We start from the raw sequence: 15,021 nt of genomic DNA, 5'->3' as shown, positions 1-15,021 counted from the left end.
CGAGACAGAAATAACCCAGACAAACACTGATTTCAATAATTCTTGGATGATTTATTGATGATGGAATGATGGTGATGATGATGGTAATAACCTCAATAACCACTACAACAGGGCATAAAACCTGATTTACAACACTCATTTTTTTTTTTCCAAAAATTTTTTGTCCAAAAAACTTCCAACTGAAAAAAAAACTTGAATCGCACTTAACGCTTACGTTAAAAACACCTCCACTTCCGCCGTTATTTCTAAATCCGTGGATTTTTCATGCTTCAATTGTTTGTTTGTGATTGTTTGTTTGTGTTCTTTTGCTTCAGGCTGCATTACAATTTCCCGGGGCTCTGCTAAAGAGAACTGCTACGTGAACTGCTCAAATCACTTTATTTTCCTTTTTCAAAAAATGTCAAATCTCCCCTTTCAATGGCATGGACCAGTAAATACTGAAGAACAGAGGCTTTGCATGGTAGCCATCTTGCAGGGCAGTTCTTTTGCTCCACACGGTAACTTCCTTTGTGCATACCCCGTGGAACAAAAGCACTGGCCAGCAAGATGGCAGCCACACAAACCCTCAAACATTCAACAGAGAGTAAAACCTTGTTTCACAAATAGCTGGCGAGTGTGAACACACTAAAGCTGTAAGGTGTTCTGGTCTATCGTAACCAGCAACAAAACTGACGGACATTTCTTCAATAACTGCAGTGGTGTCTGTGATGACGGTTGTCCAAAATTGGCTGTCGTGTGCAAGTTGTCCTGAATTTCTGCTCACAGTTTTGTGTGACTATTTCTTGGGCAACGATGCATTGCATATTTGGCTTTCACAGAAATAATCAAATCAATACACGAAACGCGAGCAACCAATTTTTTAAGTTACATTACAAAGACACCAACTTTGCGAACGTCACATCTGCCTCGGTCTCACTAGACACATGGACAAAATGATATGGAATTCAATATTGACTGGTCACGTGTCATGTTCAGGACAAAATTTCGTCTTGAATCACACTTGCAAAAAAGACATGTTTTCACACCACTTAAAAAATTAAGTGATGTCACAAGGCACGATGCGGGGGCTTTGTTTCCAAGCCAGTTTTTCTACATCAAACAATACATTATATTTGTACCAACATGAAAAACTTGCCTCCATAAGAATTAACACTATCAGGTATTTTCTATATGTCTGCACGTCACCTTTTCTAGTTCATCGTTGATTGCCACGGCAACTCACTTTTTATCCGTGTTTTTTTTTTGTCGGCACCTAAGGATGCTCACGTATTACACCATCCTACAAACAAAATTCAGCGAATTATCTTCTCCGACAGATATCTTGGACACTGTCTGAACGTGTGATAAGAGTAACGCAGGCCTGGATTGGTCCCCCAGGACTCCATATAAAAATAGAAAACACCTGAGTAGGCGGAGCTTTAGCACCCAACTGCTGTTTACTGTGCAGACCAATGAAAAAAACTAGAGCACATGAAACAGTAGTTGGATTCTAACAAAACTTGCAAACCTTTCACTCACATACTTATAAACTTAAAACTCTCTTAAAACTAATATATATCTTTTTTTCCTTAATAAAAATAGCTACAATGCTTTAAACGTTACAAGCACAGAGAAAAAACAGGTGCTTGAAGTTTTAAAGATTCTTTGGCACACCATCCACAAAACCACAATTTATTTTAGGTCATGTTTGTTTTGAGTGACGATAAACCTATTTTTGAGCCCGGTAAAGCCCTTGCAGATCAAACCCAGTTTTCAGCAATGTCTTGTCTTCACCGCTAATCGATGCAACAAACTGCCATAAACGGTACGAACATTTCAACATAAAACCCCTACAGATTGATAGTAATGTTTTGAATTCTCTAATCCTAAGCTGCTAGTTCACAACTAGAATAAACTGCAAGAAAACCTACGGTACAACTACTCCAAGAATTTCAACAACTTGAAAATATCTCTACGTACAGCGTCAACAGTTCAAACGTCGTTCAATTAATTCCAATGCAAGTGCAAAGTTTATCCGACTCTTTTTCCAAAACAACACACAGAGCTCCACTAAATTGCCTTTTTTTCAAACCTCGGCTCCGTTTCTAACATTCAGATCATCATCGACTTCAGAATCCACTCCAAAGCCTTTGACTTCTGGAAGCCAAATGTCCATATTTGGATATGAAAAGCCAAGGTTCAGTTAGAGCCCTGTGCAGTCCCGGCTGCCCTGTCCAGAGATATACTTTCTGATTGGCTGCAAACAATCAACCTGCCAAAATTCTGACCAAAGGGGTTCAGGGTAACAAAACAGAGCTGGTCAAGGGACATGTGAACCGTCTAATAAAAGTTACCCTTATGATGCATGTAATTCTGCATGGAACAGTGATAACCTGCTGGACAGTGCAGCCGAAAATATTCACTCCGTTCAAACTCACATGACTTCTTTCATACCAAAAATCATGTTCTATGTACATGTACGTCCACAAGCCCAACTCTTGTACCAATTTATGTTCAAATTTCCTTTCAGATAAACGTCATTACCTTATATAGAATGTACAAACATTCTTTTGAAGGCTAATTACTTGCCTTACAGGCCCTGTTCCTGTGAACTAGGGTTCGTATAGCAAGTTGGAAACCTAAACATAAATTCACATGAATAAGGCAACATCTTCTTCTCGCAGTAATGACAGAACCTCGGTGATAAGTGTAGTCTTTAAATACTCAAAAAGTGAGTTGATCTTTTTTTCCTTTTTCAGTGAGACTGGAGCAAGTCTTTACATGATTGCAAAACTTAAATATGCAGGAAATGTGCTCTTACTCAAATAAATACCTGCTCATTTCACAACCGTTCCAGGCAAAGCCTTTCGTACAAACTCTACGAATATCTAAGTATATTGGGAATACTCTCAACATGCATATTCATGATATGCAAATGAATCATGGAATTTCAGGAGTCGCAAAGTCAATCTGTGATTGGGTGCTGTGGATAATAGTTCATGGAATCTATGCCTCTCATACGAATTTCCATAGCCTGAGACAGCTAATCGTTACACTGATGAATATTCATCAAGTCTGAAGAATGAATAATTCATATTTAATTTGTTGGAATGCGACTGGAAGTCTACATTATTCAGTTTTTTTGTTCTTTTCCTTTTTGTGACTTTTTTAATAAAAACATCCCTTAGAAAAGCTGTAAAGTAAACTGAAATGCTAACCATAACATCAGCAGAGAGAAATTGAAGTGTTTTAAAATAATGCAACTCGCTATGTGGTGTTCCAAGCTGGGTGAGATGTTTGAAGCTACATGTAGTTGAAGGGAAAGACGACCATCAGCTATTTATGACAATACCTGCCCTCTGAACCGTGGGCTTCATGCACAAACTGCAGAGGAGGATTTCTGGTAGTGCATCACCACTAGATCATCATGCATCATGCATTTTTCAACTGAATGTGCACAACAGCATGGCAGCCATGCATGGAAATGCACCCGGCAGGGACGGCAGGCAAGTATCCGTGACTACCCCAATCAATCAGGCGTTTTAGACCACTCTGCAGATGTGCACACAGCCCACATTTAACCTGGGCAAAAGGGCAACACTCTCTTGGAGACCCACACCCCTAAAACGTAGAACCAAAGCCTCTTCTAACAAGGAAAAAAAAAAAAAAAAACCCCAAAAATTCCTCCATAACATCAACTTAATAACCAACTCTGCATATACGTTTTTCTAAAACGAAACAAAAAACACTCTTCTCTTTTGGTGGCAGTTTCGTGGCTTGTCAAACACACAACATTGTTTGGCAACAACAGTACTGTAACTTCTTTCATTAAAAAGATGAGTTGATTTCCTTTCCTTTTTTTTGTACAAAGATAAAAGGGCTTTACAGCGAGAACTGGTGAAAAAATAAAACATTTCCAGGTGTTATACGCTTGGTCTTGTGCACTCTTGTCGACGACGCGAATACTACTGTTGCAAGTTGAATGTACATTTCAGCAAGTGCCGACCAGCCCCCCAGGGGGGGCGCATCTGTTTAAAATTCTCAATACAGAAAGTGGTCAGGAACTTTGTGCTATAAGCTATGTATAATAAACACTTTGCATATATAAATATCGACACGTTAGCACACTCGTATATGACAAGAGTATAGGCAAACAGGGAAACCAGCAGGTCCACTTTCTCAGTGTTTGTCAGGAAACAGGTTAAAAGTACCGTTACTTTTCTTTCACTTGCATCACAGTTCAACACATTCAAAACGACAAATCTTTATGGCCTTACGGCACTTGATGGCAAGCCCAACTCGTCATCTGGCCTCTGACCTTGCAATATGAGACTCCATCACCATCTTTGTTTGAAATGATAAAATGGAAGTCACTGATGTATCCTTCATAAGGCACTGGAATTTTAAATGTGTTCTACAAGTTGTGGGCACCAATACTTCACTCATAATGACAGAGTGGATTTTTCTGTACAACCTAGATACTGCCATCTTTGGGATTTTTTCAGTAAACGTTAGCTGGGCACTGTTCTACCACGTAATGAACTCTGGAAAGATATACATATGAAAACAAATCTGTATGTGGACTTGCTGGTTCCGGATAATGTCTTTTTTGGTTAAGAATTTTGAAATTAACAAATTTCGGAATTCACGGGTGATCCTCAACACTTCTAAAAATTGCCTCCTGACTTTCTGGCCTCATTTCCAGATGTCGTATTTTGCTCAACTTATTTCCCCCCAGAATAATTTTTACGGGGCTATTTACTTCCGATGAAACTTTGTTTCGTTAGGCTGCCCATACCTATCCAGCCCGCAGGAGTCACCCTAAAGCACAGAGAGTTCATTGGCAGTCACCCCCCTTGGTAAAAAGGATGATAAAATATTGGAGATTCTTTTTTTGGTAGCTTTTTTACTGGGTTTACACGTACTTACCAAATTCCTCCTAATCTAAGTCCTCACCTGCTCAACTGCCTGCACGTCTCAAATAAATCCCAAGATTTTTCCAATCTGCTACCATATACGATTGTGTAGGCTTTCCTGTCTTTAAAATGTGCATCTTTCATTTCCATGCAATCTTAAAACACTTCTTTTGCAAAACACACACCAACAACCCTCTAAAAAGTGACGATGCTTTGGGATCGGGAAAGAATTTCTTGATAAAAAAAAAAAAACCTCCGGAACCGTAATACTTCAACTGCATTGGAACTAAGTAAAATCATCACATCTCACAGGTACAGATCAGCTCCTTAACGCCAGATCTACAATTGCTGTTCAAACTCAGTGAAGGTATAACGACAAGTTACTTTGGTACTTACGACATGGCACGGAAAGAGAGAAATAAACAAAATGAAATTAATGTGCATGCATAATTAATATAACTCAAAACAAAATTCATGGTCATGAAACTTATGGAAAAGCTACCAGCAACTACGATGTACTGAATGAAATGACGGAATTCATGAAGATACTTCGGGTGAAGAGAAAAATCTTATCAACACGTGTCTAATCCGCAAAACAATATTTAGGAAGGGAATCTTAATGTCTGAATTGTCTCCTCGCTGAAGCAGAACACACAAAAACATAAAAATGTAACAAGGTCATTCAACAAGAAATATTCAAAAACCTGAAAAATTGCTCCACCCAAAAAGTCAAATCAAACCTTACACAGTCAACTCACCAACTTGTTTAAAAAAAAAGAAAAGCGCAAAACCTGCTTGACATAAAGTTCAGCTTTGGCATCATTCGCAACTCATCTAACAGTTCAATATGTCACAAAAGCTAATTAATGTAATCCTACAGTACTAGTTAATCCAAGTTAAACACTATTAACTATGGTAAGGATAGATGATCTCTGGAGAGAAAGGAAACGATAAACAAAGTAAACAGCCGAAATATACAAGAATAAAAATCTCAAGAATAAGCGAATCAACAGTTTTAAACTGCTGACATACAACCCCCCTCCTATCCTACAATCTGGTAGTCTGTACACCAAATCTGATCCATTTGGGGGGGAATTCCCCCACACACCAGAGATGCCAGAGCTGGCCAATCAAAGTAATGTGATTTAGCAAACCAGGAATGATTTGGAATTACGGTAGGAAACCGGGGGTATTTTTTGGCAGTGAAGGAAAGCTGACAGTTTCTTTTTCCATAATGAAACGATGACTCCTGATGATGCTCAGGTATCCCCCAGAATTGCAGGTTTTGTCAGCAATGTTCTTTGGTCAAGTTGACCAAAAAAAAAGAGAGAAAAGTTCTTTGTCTTTGGTATAAGCTCCAACTGTATAATCTGGAGCGCACATCGCTCCAGATGACTAAAACGCTACCACCCTAATAGTGAATGACCTCCTTAGCATGAAGCTAAGGAATAATCAAATGATTATCTGTATTCATACAAATCTACAGGACTTTTAACCAAGTCCACAATCTCGATATTTCTGTTTACTCTGCATCAAATTTACTTGTTTAACAAGGCCCGCCATGCAGAAATTCTTGAACCTTGTGATTGAAATCGACACAAGTGGCCTTACTCACTGGGTACAACATATGGACAGATACATTGATTTTTTTTCATCAATAGCAATGTTGATAATAGTAGTGTTTCCTTGTGAAGTAGGGTATTGATTTTTAACGTCAATTGTCTTTTCTAAAATTTCTGATCTAATACCATCTATATCAATCTGATGCGCAAATGTATACGAGTACATGTAGATATCTTGAATTTGATGAGCAATCCGTACTGATTAAATCACTCGGCGATCAATGCATTGATTTCTGTTTTTGCCAATCATAGATCAATACTGAGCCTGGTAGACTTCGTTTGGGGAGGTAGGGGCATAGGCATGGCCATGGTATCCGCCGTAGCTGAACTGCGGGCTGTCCGGTGCATCACCACCTGAAGTTGGGAAGCAACGGGAGAAAGGGGGGAAAAGATGGAAATGGGAGACAAAAGTACCCGGTAAAAGCTAGCAAATAGGAATGAACAGCAAGCACGTGATGCAAGGCAATACAATCAATATTCCATCAGTGTCATAAAAACACTTGTATTCTCAAATCTTCAAAATAACGGAATGCAATGGAAAAGATCATGCAAATTTACCCCAGTCAGAGAATTCTTATCAATTAAACTTGAAACATATATACACGATCTTAGTAATCAGTAAAAACAGGTGAAGTGATCTGACAATCTGAGTGCATGTAACTCTACCATGTGCATGAGCATTATTATGCCACGAGAGTGAGAGAGGCACATTAAATGTTGATATGGATGGAATTGTCGAATAATTCCTGTGCATTTCAGTGGACGATGCAAGGAACCATCACAAATGCCTCGGCATCAAAGCTGATGAATGACCGCTGACATTTTATTTTTAAAAAAGACAGAGTTTTTAAAAGTCTGTTGGTTTGTTCTTTTCTTACTGCTTGTTTGCTTTTTTTGGGGGGGGTTTTATTTTGGGTTTTTTTGTGGTATTTTTTAGGCTCCTCTCAAGAAGACATTGCCACTGCCTCCAGCAAGTGCATTGGCAAAATGTCCAGCCAGGCTTTTCTGACAACATAATTCGTCTACAAGGTTGTATGGCTGTGTCCAAATTAGTTGGCTGTGGCTTGACATTGTACACAACTCCATGAGAAGTGGCCACAGCCATTATGATAGACTCATGTAGTTACAAGCCGTAGCCAAGTGCTTTTGAAACGGCCTACGTCTCCCTCAATGAGTACATTTACAAAACCGCTTTTTGAGCGTCATACACTGTATGGTACGAGTGCATGTACGGTACGGTACAACCTTTCACAAAAGTTGTTACACAGAAAAAACACTTGGCAATACATGAAATTCGACAGTTTAAAATGGGCATTTGGTTCAGATGGCACAAGGAATTACAGTCACCCGCACGAAAGGGTGCAATGAAGAAAAAAAACAGCAGCAGGTAGTCATTGAATGACAGGTGAAACATGGATGCAGTACAGATGGATCTTCATGGTGCTGTTTCGTGCCGGTAACGAGGGACACACAATGCGACGAGGTCGTGCATGCATTTGGCGTGATGATGACTGCAACCGCGAATCTGTTGTCCTGAAGCATTCAAATGAGCTGGATGTTTTTGTGGATGCAACAAGGAACAGTTAAACTCGGGGCAGATCCCGGGGGGAGGGAAAGGGGCATGAACTAAAAATTTCAGGGACGTGGCCGTAAATAAGGGAGGTTGGGTGACCGGAAGGAGACCTGTTGTTGTTTTGTGCCTTTGTCACATTTCTGGGGCTTTTTTTTTTCTTCCCCTCTCTCGTTTTCTTCCGTCTTTATTTCTTTATTTTTTTTGTAGGTGAAAAGAGGGGGAGGGGTTGTGTGCCCCCACGTCCCCCTGGATCTACCCCTGGAACTTCTCTTGGTAGGGCCACCATTTCACTCTCAAATATCGTTTGTGAGTCAAATACAGGACAACTATTCACTGGAACCATGTCACAAATGGGACCGGATCCTACAAAATGAGTCTGTAGGCCATATTTCGGTTAATTCTCTTTTGAGTTCTCTGTTTTGGGGTATATTAACCATTTTGGCATCCTGATGAAGATGACAATACACATCACAGATGGAAGATGGGTCATTCTACCGGTATAAATTAAGGGTCCAAAAGTGTGACATTTTTGTGTCCCTGTTACACCTGTGACCTGAGTAATTTGACACGGAAATATCACTTTAATTGATTTCAAGGTATTTGTATTTGTTTGGCAGGTCATTAGCATTTAATTCATCACTCTTGGAAATTAGAGAAATGAACTCACGTATTAAATCATATGTCAGATGTAACAGGGGACATAAAAAAAAATTGGAAGCCCGATTTATAGGATGACCCATATTCTCTTAAAGTCCGGTCACTCAAAAGTCACCCTGGCGAGTTGTGACTCATTTGTTTGGTTGGGTCACCAACAAAAACTCCCTGAACCCCCGATAAAATTCATCCGTGGGAGGGGGGGGGAGAGTTGGCAGTGTCATTGTCATACCTGGTGTCATTAGGACGGGAGGTGACGAGGTGATGGGGACACCGACATACGTCTGCTGGTAAGCAGTCGTTATGGCCACACCGTTCGACATCCCATGGGGGTTGGGATGAGGCGGCGGCGGCGGGGGCGGTCCCCCCTGGGGGTGGTGGGGGGCGATGTAGTCGCCTGAGCCGGTGGGGGAGGATGAGGTGACAATGGTAGTCGTGGAAACGCTGTCTGTGCCTGGATGCAAAGCCAAAAAAAAGGGGTACAAAAAAAAAAAAAAAATTGCCATGCAACAATCAAAGTTGGGTGTTCGATTCCTACCAAACTTGAGCATTAACAATTTACACGTTACAGGTATTCGGGAGCAAATTTGTATGAACTTGTGAGTGAAGTTTGACCTCGTCACTTTGAAAGTTTACCCCTCCTACGAAGACTGTTGTGCAAGATGAATGTAGTAAGGTTGTCGGAATTTCCTACTACATATCAAAAGTCACATGACCAATTGTGTACAAAATGTATTGACATGAGTGCCAACAAGTGAGGGCTGTTTTTCGTCGAGAGAAAATTGCAGCGTTCAAATGGATGCTGGGTTTATCTAGGGGAGGGAATTGATGTTGGGTTTGGAAACCTTTCGAAATCAAATCCCCATCTTTGCATAGAACAGAAAATCACCGCTTGGAGGTTACACATGGTGGACTGGCATCTTGGGGGGACAGGTGGAACTCAAAAGTTGGTCTTAATTAAATTGCCTTGAGGACAAACTGCATTCGGTTGAGACAAACAAAAAATCCTATGCCTTGCAATCTGCCTGAACCCAGCCTTTCCAACCCCCTCCTGAACATTTGCTTTGACCAACGCCCCTGATGTGGTGAGTCCTCTCTTAAAAAACGATTCATCCCACAGAAAGTCCGGCATCGAACACCCTACTTTGACTGTAATGTACATGTAGCTGGGCAGTGATGAATGTACAGCAGAGGGAGAAGGTGTGTTTGTTGATTTTCACAGCAATGGAGAGTGGTTGAAATGAAATGACTGGATGGGACACTATAACCGGCTCCGATTGCTGCGGAAAATGAATGGATTCGGAATCAGATGTGGGGTCTTTGAGTCTGCCGCAAGGCTTGAACCCGCACAGCTAGTTTCTAGCACACTAGGGCAGCCTCTTGGAACTACCAGTGCTGCTTCTCTGCTAGTTTGAGTGAAATTTGCATGAAATGTGCAAGCATCAAACTGTGCCATCGGTCTAGAATGAAAATCCATCCAAGCTCAGTTCATTTGCTGAAGACCTGTGAACTCTTCCAGAACATTAAGAAAACAAAGAAATCACTAGGTGGGTGTTGGTTTGGGGTGGAGGCAATCATGATGAAGCTCAAGCACACCACATAATGATACCATGATGCAAGCTTGATTAAAAAAAAGGCTAAGTACACAGTGCCTAACCATGAACTGATACATGATGTAAGGAAACACACACAGACACCCCATATTTGGGCAACTTCATGTACATGTTGGCTCATTATTTTCTATCGATGATAACCAATGCAAATTGAGCCAAATCTCACTCAGTTAATCATTGACCGCCCAGGATCAACTTCAAGCTCGGTCCTCCCAGATAACCATCGGGTTCTTAATCATTTTTCTGGACAGGTCTCGATAAGAGATTTCAAAACCTTCCCCCCCAAAAAACACAAGGCCATTGTTCGCTGCTGCCAGCAGAAAAAAAAGGGGAGAAAAACAAGAAACTGCCGCAGAAAATTTGGGCCAATTAGTCGCAAAGGTCGTGTGAGATTAACGGAGTGGGATCAAACTCAACCTGACAGAAAAGCAAACATCTAAACCACTACAATAATATGCAACCATTTCTTCTGCACTGCATTCTGTACATCTGGCGATCTAAATCTTTTTTTTTTTTTTCAAACGAAAAAGGATGTGCCGAAGTGTTTCACGAGGAGCCATCTATTCACCAACTACTGCAGAACTACATGCTTTGGGCCAAACTGGAAAAGGGTAAAAAAAAAAAGAACATGACGGGATGACACTGCGGAAGGAATGAGAAGAGGAAAGGCTGGAGTGCAAACCAGAAGATTGTGGCAGTCTTTCCCTGAATCACGCCGGGGGGGGGAGGGGGGAATCTTAAGACTTCCAACAGGCTTAACCCCCCCCCGGTTACTATACAAAACATTTCAGGGACTGTCCCAACATTCAGTCCATCCAAAATCCCCTGATAAGGTGTTCTAAAAAAACTGAAGTTTGTGGCTTCACGGTGTTTAGGTTTAAAACTATGATCTGCATGGAGTGTGTTGGCTCATATACAAAGTTAAGCCGTTCGCTCAAAATGGGAAAGTAGGGCTACAAATGTGTTTTGTGAATAATCTTTCACGGTATGGCAGGTGCGGAAAGGGGGAAAAAACGGGGAAAATCCCGACACGTTTCAGTGGAATATTGAATTTCCATGCAGGTGCCAGTTCAAAAGATAATCTAAATATGGACCAATGTTTGCAGAAATTTTCTACTGATAAACCAGCGAGTTTTTGCACACGATGGGGGGTTTTAGGGGGTTCAGAGCTCTTGCTCCCATTTTTGCCACTACAAATTTCGTCTTCTTAACAAGAAGCCAGACAAATACATAAACAACCCAAACTTCAGGAATATATTTGGCATAGATTGCTTCAGGGTTTCACCACCGCAAAAGCAACAAAGGCGACAGAAAGTTTTTCAGTAATGACGTCAAGCAGAGAGATCAAGACAAAAACGGTGAGAGGTGAGAAAGAGAAGTTTAAACTGACAACTTTCTTGATGGAATTGAAAGGAAGGAGACTTTCATGATATGAAAGCTCACGACATCCTGAAACCTCACTGGATCATGAAATCTCAAAATGAATTGAAGATTAAAATCCACGGTGAAGGTGGGAAACCTGACTGGCCAGAAAATGACGATCATGAACAGGGTGGAAAAAAGACAGAAGGGGAATCAGAAAAAGAGATAACCAAAACTGATGGAGTGACTAGCGCTACTTCCAAAATGGAAAAAAAAAGGACCACTCTGACATCAACAGTTGGTTTCGGATTAGATTTTTAGTACCTGTGAACTTAGCAGAAGAAATTGCCGCAGATCTGCTAGTTTTACCGCTTACCATCTAAGGGCAGGCCCGTGGTGGAGAGGACGTGCTCAGCGGCCAGGGACTTGGCGTCCTCTACGCTAGTGCAGAGCTTGGTGGGCTGGAGGCCGGCCGGGTAGCTCTGGGCCAAGGCAGGGATTTGGACCTGGCCAGGGGGAGAGAAAGAAGAAAGCATTGGGTGTTGGAGGGGTAAGCTGGTTACCCCCGCCTCCTCGAAGCTCACATCGTATTCATGCTCTCAGAAGCACCAGAGTTCTTATAGATCAGTCATGTTTGTTTTAACCAAGTACCAACACTCCACCATCCTACAAATTGTTCAAATTATGAACTCTCTCCATCTTGTTAATTATTCTAACGAAGCCGTAACAGAAACAAAAGGAAAGGAGAAAAAGACCGTGGATCTCTGTCCATGGATGTGTTTCTTTACTGTACCTTGTAGACAAAGAGCTGGACATCATTTTGTGGGCTGCGGCTGGACAGCAGTGTGTAGGTGGGTATACCCCAGTTGTGTTTGGTACACTCTTCCTCTAATATCTATAGGAGACGGGTACAACAGCGACAATAAACTGAGGTTAGACAAATTTTATCAATAGAGGTATCAACTTGGCTGCGTTAATGTTATACCCCGGTGTTGCTCTTACACAACACTATATATTAAAGATCAGTGTAGCCTGTGAGTTGCGAAAACATCACAAGCTTGCCTGGGCGGGATTCGAACCCATGACTTCTGCACTAGTATGCAGGATGTTGCGGGTTCGAGTCCCAATCCGAGCAAGCTTGCGTTCTTTTTCAGAACTCCTGGCACATGTAACTACTGAGAATACAGTGTGAATGCGTCAGTCGGCGTAAGGGTAAAACCAGGAATGAAGTTTATCGATGGTTGTCGTTTCTTTAAAAAAAGCCCCGATGAAGCGGAAGATCATTAAAACTGAGAATTTCTGAAATCACTGGGAAAGTAAAGACCAATCTGCCCCCCCCTGAATGACTATCGAGGCCTACTGATAATTTATTGCAGTGGCACCACAGAGGGCAAGACTGAGAAAGTCACATCCCACAAGAACGACAAACGGTCTTCATGATTAGCTATGCAAAGCATGACCATAACTTCCGTAAAGATTTGTTCCAGTAGGCCACGAGTTTCCTGACTTCATAAGCACGGGTGTTCCCACACACAGGATAAGTTTCAGTGAAAACTGCAATTGCAGGGTGAAGATTTGAACGGGTGACGTTGCTCATACGAGTACATGTACGTATCATACATATCCATATTTATGAAAAACATACAGTGTGCATGTATGAAATTACCCTCGGCTGCCAGTCATGCAATGTTACAGGCATGCGATTAAGTGACATCACGTTAGTCAGAACAGTATTTTTTTCCGTAACACCTGTTACTTTCTAGACAAATGGATCTGGAAACTTCAGAGACCAATTTCACCCCGGCAGTATTAGGAATCGGGCAACAAACAACATTTCAGACAATACCTGTGAATATTTTATTTCCATCTTAACCCGAAGCTTGTTTGAAAGCGTAGCTGGAGTGTAATCTGATTTTTCAGGATGCTCGAGGGGTAATGTCGAAAGGCAGGATCAGGATCGGTAGGTACGAGTTTTCTCTACATTGAACAACCACTAAAGACATGACTAAAAACCTCTAGAAGGGAGGCAAAGCTCTGATTTGTTTCTGCCCTTCGCTTACGTGTATCCACTGGTTTAGAGTAACGGCATGCTGAATTTTATACAAAACTTCGCCCCTCAGTGGTTCTCTGTTGGTCACATATTTTGTGGGTATACCTCTCTACAGAAAAATTTGAGGCAGATTGAATTCCCTTTTCTGTCTAGACAATAGCGCTCTTCAAGGTTCCATAGTTTTGGATGGGCAGATTTAACGCATACGTATATGCCACCTTGTTTTGAAACTATTCTTTAACAACAACTGAAGTACTCAGCACCAGCAGCAATGTTCTCCAGGTTGTCAATTTTAAACTCGATGGGGGCTGAAACAAATATTGAAATGGGGGGAGGGTATCATGAACCACTTAAGGACCTTGTCAACAAATCAAGTTCAGTTCTTGGCATCTTGGTCATCTTTGGAATTGGAAGCAATTACGGACACTCACAGAGTTTCTTCTTCAACAAGATTACGCTGAATAAGTTGAAATACTCAAGAATGTAAACGTACTAGCAGCACCCAAAACTTCACATTTGGCCGCCAGACTTTTAAAGCTTGGTGGCTACCAGTACTTCTAGCATGGTCGGGAGACAAGCAAAACTTGGTGGGCAACCAACATGCATCTATAACTTAGAGAACACTGGCTCTAATTGTCGGGTATGGAGAACACTGTCAGTGTCGCGTGCGCATGATGGCCCTTGTAAAAGGAGTGTACCTGGACAAAACTCTTCTGCGGCTTGAGGGTTACTGGGTTGGTGGGTGTCAGTTCCATTCCGGGGATAATATCGTAAAGCCTTGACTGTTAGTTTGGAAGGGTCCAGAGGCAGAGTGATGAAGGGGAGGGGGAAATGAGAGGGGTGTGATGTCACAATCAATGTGAGGGGAAGAGATTGGGTGACGGTGGAGATGTAGGGTGAAGGAAGAAGGGATTGGGAAAGGAACGGACGGGTGGTAGAAGGGTGATTGGGTGGGTTAGGGTGTAACCCGAGCACAGGCATGACAGTCGGTCCCAGGGTGAAAATGGATGGATTGGATACGATGGATTGACAGATGCCAAGGGATTGATGGATGACAGTGGATGACAGTATCAGAAAGTACATATGGATCGTGTGGGAAAAACGTGGAGAATGCCAAAGAAATTGGGGCCATTCATTTGCATGAGAAGGGTGTTTGGGGCGACAGGGGCAAGAAAGGTGAATTCCCAAGATGAATCAGGCAATTTAGAAGTTGTGAGGAGTGCAGTGCGGAACATTTGGATGACGCATTCCG

At 41.7% G+C, this 15,021-nt stretch overlaps 1 protein-coding gene across 4 annotated transcripts in view; it reads right to left on the bottom strand.

The window, feature by feature from the left end:
• Positions 1–30: 30 nt before the first annotated feature.
• LOC110981152 (APOBEC1 complementation factor-like) overlaps positions 31–15,021 on the bottom strand; it is a 32,943-nt gene continuing 17,952 nt past the window's right edge. The window contains exons 5-9 of one of the 4 annotated variants that reach the window (XM_022238457.2): positions 14,468–14,551; positions 12,513–12,614; positions 12,096–12,225; positions 8,977–9,198; positions 31–6,871 (exon numbers count right to left, since the gene is read on the bottom strand). In XM_022238457.2, the coding sequence (XP_022094149.1) occupies positions 6,771–6,871; positions 8,977–9,198; positions 12,096–12,225; positions 12,513–12,614; positions 14,468–14,551 (639 nt within the window). In that variant the 3' untranslated portion in view covers positions 31–6,770. Of the gene's footprint in view, positions 6,872–8,976; positions 9,199–12,043; positions 12,226–12,512; positions 12,615–14,467; positions 14,552–15,021 lie in introns of all 4 variants that reach the window. The other 3 variants (XM_022238458.2, XM_022238462.2, XM_022238460.2) reach the window with 3 other exon arrangements.

Source organism: Acanthaster planci, linkage group LG21 (genome assembly GCF_054643075.1).
Source record: "Acanthaster planci isolate LZ-2023a linkage group LG21, COTS_SCS, whole genome shotgun sequence".
In the NCBI taxonomy this organism is placed as follows: domain Eukaryota; kingdom Metazoa; phylum Echinodermata; class Asteroidea; order Valvatida; family Acanthasteridae; genus Acanthaster; species Acanthaster planci.
Note: the sequence above shows the minus strand (reverse complement) of the source record. Positions and strands in the feature narration are given on the sequence as shown.